Source organism: Onychostoma macrolepis, chromosome 03, assembly GCF_012432095.1.
Source record: "Onychostoma macrolepis isolate SWU-2019 chromosome 03, ASM1243209v1, whole genome shotgun sequence".
Classification (NCBI taxonomy): Eukaryota; Metazoa; Chordata; class Actinopteri; order Cypriniformes; family Cyprinidae; genus Onychostoma; species Onychostoma macrolepis.
Window position 1 is genome coordinate 17,644,917 of NC_081157.1, and position 6,972 is coordinate 17,651,888.

Below are 6,972 nucleotides of genomic sequence, written 5' to 3' on the forward strand. Positions count from 1 at the left end.
GTCTCCGCGAACTGCTTTTAGAAATGCGTCACTAAAATGAACTGTAACTCAGCAAATACTCAGCACACAGACATGGGAGTTATATCTACAGAAAGCTTGAAGTGTCGAATATCGAAAACAAACATTATGTGGTGAAGTAATCTGTATGAAACCAACACAATGTTCAGTCTGTCCCGTCTAACTCATTATCTCTAATGCGATCCTGCCCCCTCGCGGCTCGCGCTGTTCATATGTAAATAACCACGTGGGACACATGCGCGTGTAAACGCCCAACACAAACAAAGAGTAAGGAGATCCTCATCGCGGCTACTGTTCGTTTCGGGAAGAAGACGCGCTGTGTAAAGGCAGGATTTCCCTCGAAAGAAGAACAAGATTCTTTGATTCATTTTTTGCATTAGTTAACGTGTTATTGTGACATAAACTTGAACACATTTTACTAGTTCGGTTTTTACCAAACGACAACATGATGAATGCTACGCATCTAAGAATGTTTAGACCATGTTTATTATTAATACTTTTTTAATAGCGTGCTAAACAATAATAATTAGTTTCTCAGATATAAAATATCATTTTTATAGTAGGAGTACATCCTTTTATAGTACAAAGCATGCGTGAGTTTATGGCTACAGAATCATATCATAAGCTACTATAAAATCATACATACTAGGCTATATGACTACAAAATCATAGTTGGGTTTTTCCCAAACTATAATTCCTGACTACAATATTTGAAATTGAGTAAAACATGTTGAATATGATAGGCAATTCATTGTATTTAAATTTCTTACGGCACGATGATGTTTTCATGCTTTATATAAAACAATAAAAGTAATATGAGTGTACACTGTAACATGATGAATGCTACGAGTCTAAGTATGTTTGGAACATATTTATTATTAATAGCCTACTCTGTTCAGAAATAGATTTTAATAACATGCTAAACAATATTAATTCGTTTCTCAGATATAAAATTTCTTTCTTTTTTTAAGATAGTACAAAGCATGTGTGAGTCTATGGCTACAAAACCTATACATACAGGTGCATCTCAATAAATTAGAATGTCGTGGAAAAGTTAATTTATTTCAGTAATTCAACTCAAATTGTGAAACTCGTGTATTAAATAAATTCAATGCACACAGACTGAAGTAGTTTAATTACTCAAAGTCTGTTCACATCTCTGTGGTTAGATCAGTGTGCACAATAATGTGTCTTTGACCTTTATTATGCATGTTTTGATTATACGGTGTTGTAAATAAAATACAAATAATTTAAAAAAAAACTTTTTTTTCAATCTCCTCACATTCTCTCTTACCTGCCTCAGAGTCAGAGTCACAGTCACACTGATGGGCCATTAGAGGCCATTAGGGGAGGGCCCTTTGTCTCTTTGGTGAGAAGCACTTAATATTCAAGGCTATTGCCACTTCCTCGCATATAGTCTTTCTATCACAAAACATGTCTTGAAAAATTTAAATCAATGTATTGTTTTCTGTGAATGAGTATGCAGAATGATTCTCACATAATTTTGAAGTAAATATTCTAGCCTACAAGACTGATTACTCAAAAGTCTTAATCAAAACTATTTAGTGTGGGTTTTATGGCCTTATTTCAGCTACATTTGTTTTTTCCAAAACTTACTAACCACGCATAATATTTTTTTTCTAAAAGATGCAAACATGTACAGCCATCTTGGTCACATATTATTGTAGCACAATTTGTGCTGAATACAAAAACATTACATGTTGGTCAATAGTATGTTTTAAGTAGCTGAAATAAGCACAAATATCAGGGCATGTCAAAACATCTCAAGGGCCCCAAAATGACCTCAGACCCCAGAGGGCAATTTCCTACATTATATTCCCCAGCAACGAGGTGGTAAAATCGCTGTTTTTGAAGTAATTGTTTGTAGAGAGACGTGCAGACGCAGCAAGCAGGTATACGCACAACTGTCATCTCTCTCTCTCTCTCCCAAACGATCGATCGATAATTAATTGAAATATATGCTGTAATTCATTCAAATAAATATGGCCTTTCTGTCATTTTTACCCATTCTGTCAAATATTGCGCTGCAAAGAGCAATACTAGTTTTAACTTGTCTATAAATTGGCAAATAACCATGGAATATGCGGGATGATCAATGGCTAGCCACCCTCCACGTCATGCATTTAAAATCCTTTAATGCACGGCTGGCCGTTGATTACCCCTTACATAAACCTTTGTCAACACAAGAGGATACATCAACTTATTTCTAAATATACGTCACCAGGCCGTTGGCGCCCTCTGCAGGTATTTGTTATAATACTTAATGTACCTAAGTTGGTTATGTTCATATTATGTATGGGCATATTACATTATGTATTTTAACAGTGTCACTCAATAAAACCATGTAATTTTGGTTTTGATATTTTATTTGAGCCAATTATTATTGCGTCATCATTAGTTTATATATAAATAGTCATACTAAAGCCTGGTTTTTACTTAGGTCCATTTGTGTTACTAAAAAAATATCAGATTACTCAATTGTCAAAATAATCAGTAGATTACTTTATTACCAAAATAATCATTAGTTACAGCCCTAGATTAATTAAAATATTTCAAAATACAACTGCATTGTTTTACATTTTGTAATTAAAAGACAATTTTTTTTTTCATTTTAGTGTTATATTTGCTAAAAAAGAGAACACAATTTCTGTTAGTTTTTTTTTATTGCAAAAATAAAAAAGTATATTTCTCTTTTGTTATTTCTGTGTACATTATTTGTTCTTGTGTTTAATGTCTCAGTCTACATGAATATACTCACACAGGATCAAAGGTCATTGCTCCATCACTGAGATCAGGGGGCTGTTGTGGAGAAGCTGCTTTCTTTCTCTTCCTGCTGATGGTACTGAGAAAAACATAATAGAACAAGTATTTTTCAAAGTGTTTTTATACTAAAATCACAATGTTGACCCGCCATCTCCACAGTACAGTGACACGCCTTTAGAGAGAAATGCACCTTTAATAAAGATTACATAATCATTGAGTTTTTGTTTAAAAGTATACATTTCAGGCTTTCTGTAGATATATTTCTCATGTCTGTAAGGCAAGTAGGCTATACACTGAGTAAAATTTTTGTGCCATGCTCCAGTTCACGGAGACCGAGACAACAGAAAGTGCATCCAGAAAGCAATTGTTTTCTTTATTTTACAAAAAAACTCAACCTTTTGTTAATATTGTGAGTGTACACAAATAAAAGTAGACCCTTTACAGTTTCAAATGATTACTCTTATCTGTATGAGCAAACATGAGGGAAGATTTTGGTTTGTTTCCACAGTTATCAGGAAAAAATTCCTGGTGTCTCTGTGCGCTAATTTTTTTGTAATGCTCCACAAAAAACAAACAAACAAAAAAAAAACTTGGATATGTATCTAATAGCACACACTCATCTAAGTTAATGTTAGAGTGAGCATCCGTTTAAAGCTACTACAATTATTATTTGAGGTTGATGAATGATCGTTCTAAATTATTTCTATGATTAAATGACTGACAGAGACCAATCCCCTCTCAGCCAATCACTGTGGGCATAGTTAGTAAGCTTGATGACATCCATAGCAACAAGGTCAATGCCATCCTTTTTCTTAGCTTAAGATTTCTCCCTGTTCCTTAGCAAAAGTAATATATGGATGCACCATTCATGTCACTTTATTGCTTGCAACTTCATAAAACAAGCTCAGATCGTGGAATTACACACCATTATTTAGAGCAGATTCTTCTGATTAAAAAGAGCCCAAACTGTCTCCAAACTAATCCGTCATTTATATCTAAAGATATTCGTCTTGAATTTATAACACACATAAAACTGACCAGGCGACATGTAGTTTAGCAAAAAACTCGAAGTTAGCTTTCATGAAGTGTTTTCACTCGTAACTTCATGAAATATGCATATATCATGAAAAATGGCATGTCATTATTTGCAAAAAATTCTCCTGATTAAAAAAAAAAACTCTTTATAATCCATCGAGTTGGTTACTTATTGATGATGATTCAATCATCATGTAGTGGCCTGATTCACTGATCTCACCTGGAGTCTAATCTCTGAGTATATTAGCTGCCAGTTTTACATAATCTACAGCAGTCTTGTGATGTTATAGCAGTCGGAAATTTTTTAATTTTTTATTCAAGTGTTTTGAGTTGTCTTTTTGCCTCACACAAACATCAAGAATCAGTGCATGAATCTTAACAATGGTGACAATCAACAAAAAGCTTTTTGTAACTTTAGTAGCTTGTTTTGTGATGTTCAGAGTTTATCTGTTTATCTGAATAATCTGTTTGTCGTTTGTCATCATTGTTGAGGTTCATACGCAGATTCTTGATGTCTGCGAGTCTACATGATTCTGTCCAAATAACTTCCGCATAATGACTTGGAAACCTTTCAAAATATAAAAGCAGGCAGTAGTATTCTAATATAATAATGCAAAAATAATATATTCGGGTGACCATACGTCCTCTTTTCACCGGACATGTCCTCTTTTTAGACCTAAAAAAAAATGCGTCCGGCTGGGATTTCTAAATTACACAACATGTCCGGGACTTGGCTTTTGCTTTCTATAGTCACCATTAATTGTGTGTGTTTGTGTATTAAAGCCTTGCTGTAATATTCAATATAATTTTCGTGCATCAGGGAGTCGCTATCAATATGTGGAGTATTTAAATCGCTTTGGATGCAGATCGTGTTGGATGTAGGGTTGCCAAATCCATAGGGTTACCATTTTTTTCCACGGAATCAGGCTGATTTTAAACTGTTGCGGCAGGTTGATTTTCTCCCGTGGGCTAAAGGTTTGAAAAATTGCATAAATTACATTTGACTGAAATGCTTGTATTGAAACAATTTGCATTCTACCTATGATAAAACGGTGGTAGATATATGGTCACCTTAAATAAATCTAACTAGCATACACACAGATTAGACTCTGGATATGATTGGTAAATCAGGCCACTACACGATGATTGAATCATCATCAATAAGTAAGCAACTTCATTTGATAAGATTTTCTCTAGCAATTTTTTATATAATAAATGCACTTTATAAACACAGTTAAAGTAGCCAGAGAAAATATAATTTTAAAAAGTCAAGGGTCAAGAGCCCAACTATCGTAAACACTTATCTCCACAACAGTGACTTCATGCATATTGCAATTTTTTACATCTATTTTTTTTTAAAGTGTAGATATCATGATATATTATCAGACTATAATCGCAAAGTCAAAATTTCACATTATGACATCCATAAACAAGCTCTGAAACATAGTTGTCCCTCCCTGCACTGTATTTTGTGTATAGACCCCAATTTTACAATATTTTACACAGTAGGGTTTGATCTATATTATCAGCTCTGCCGGCCTAGAGAAGCAACATGTGTAACAATAGGATGGGAAAGTTGTAACAAATGGGAAAATCCAGACATACAGAAGTGCAGATTTGGAACCTAGCTGGAACCCATGATAATCAATGGAGATACGCTGTGAAGGTTGTCTATGTTTGGCTACCTTTCAAGTCAATCTTTGCCTGAAACCAATCAGGATCATGAATCCTGAAGTAGTGATATAAATTGGTGATTGATGCTGTATGTGATGTGTGAGCAAAGTGGCCTATAAACTCCTTGCTGAGTGTTGAAACTGACTTCTGCTATTAAAACTGCAAAGAACATTTTCTTCTGCGATTCTGCAGTTCCCCTGTGTTTTCTGACAAAATAAAGGCTATATGGTTTAACATTTGAAGGCAAAGAAATGTACAGCCATAAATATTACTATTGTATTTTGTAACTAAAAAATGCATCCAACTTCATGATACTCACACAGGGTCAAAGGTCACAGCAGATCCATTACTGAGATTAGGGGGCAGATGCATGGAGTTGTTACTCTTCATAGACACAAAGTTGAATCCTGCAGATGCTGCTCTTTGAGCGTCAAAATCACTGAGATAAGGTGGCTGATGCATAGAGTTGATACTCTTCATAGACACACAGCTGAATCCTGGAAATGCTGCTCTCTGAGCGTCAAAATCATTGAGATAAGGGGGCTGACGCATAGAGTTGTTACTCTTCATAGACCCACAGCTGAATCCTGGAGATGCTGCTCTCTGAGCGTCAAAATCACTGAGATAAAGGGGCTGATGCATAGAGTTGATACTCTTCATAGACACACAGCTGAATCCTGGAGATGCTGCTCTCTGAGCGTCAAAATCACTGAGATAAGGGGCTGACGACAGAGTTGATACTCTTCATAGACACACAGCTGAATACTGGAGATGCTGCTCTCTGAGCGTCAAAATCACTGAGATAAGGGGCACAGGCATAGAGTTGATACTCTTCATAGACACACAGCTGAATCCTGGAGATGCTGCTCTCTGAGCATCAAAATCACTGAGATAAGGGGCTGATGCATAGAGTTGATACTCTTCATAGACACACAGCTGAATCCTGGAGATGCTGCTCTCTGAGTCAAAATCACTGAGATAAGGGGCTGAAGCATAGAGTTGATACTCTTCATAGACACACAGCTGAATCCTGGAGATGCTGCTCTCTGAGCGTCAAAATCACTGAGATAAGGGGGCTGAGGCATAGAGTTGTTACTCTTCATAGACCCACAGCTGAATCCTGGAGATGCTGCTCCTGAGCGTCAAAATCACTGAGATAAGGGGCTGATGCATAGAGTTGATGCTCTTCATAGACACACAGCTGAATCCTGGATATGCTGCTCTCTGAGCGTCAAAATCACTGAGATAAGGGGGCTGACGCATAGAGTTGATACTCTTCATAGACCCACAGCTGAATCCTGGAGATGCTGCTCTCTGAGCGTCAAAATCACTGAGATAAGGGGGCTGATTCATGGAGTTGATACTATTCATAGACACACAGCTGAATCCTGGAGATGCTGCTCTCTGAGCATCAAAATCACTGAGATAAGGGGGCTGACGCATAGAGTTGTTACTATTCAT

General features: G+C 36.1%; 1 protein-coding gene across 1 annotated transcript in view; it reads right to left on the bottom strand.

Moving 5' to 3' along the window:
- LOC131534778 (uncharacterized) overlaps positions 1-6,596 on the bottom strand; it is a 30,375-nt gene extending 23,779 nt beyond the window's left edge. Inside the window, exons 1-3 of the mRNA XM_058767813.1 lie at positions 6,431-6,596; positions 5,831-6,233; positions 2,798-2,881 (exon numbers count right to left, since the gene is read on the bottom strand). Of these exons, the coding sequence (XP_058623796.1) occupies positions 2,798-2,881; positions 5,831-6,233; positions 6,431-6,596 (653 nt within the window). The remainder of the gene's footprint in view (positions 1-2,797; positions 2,882-5,830; positions 6,234-6,430) is intronic.
- Between the last annotated feature and the right edge of the window lie 376 nt (positions 6,597-6,972).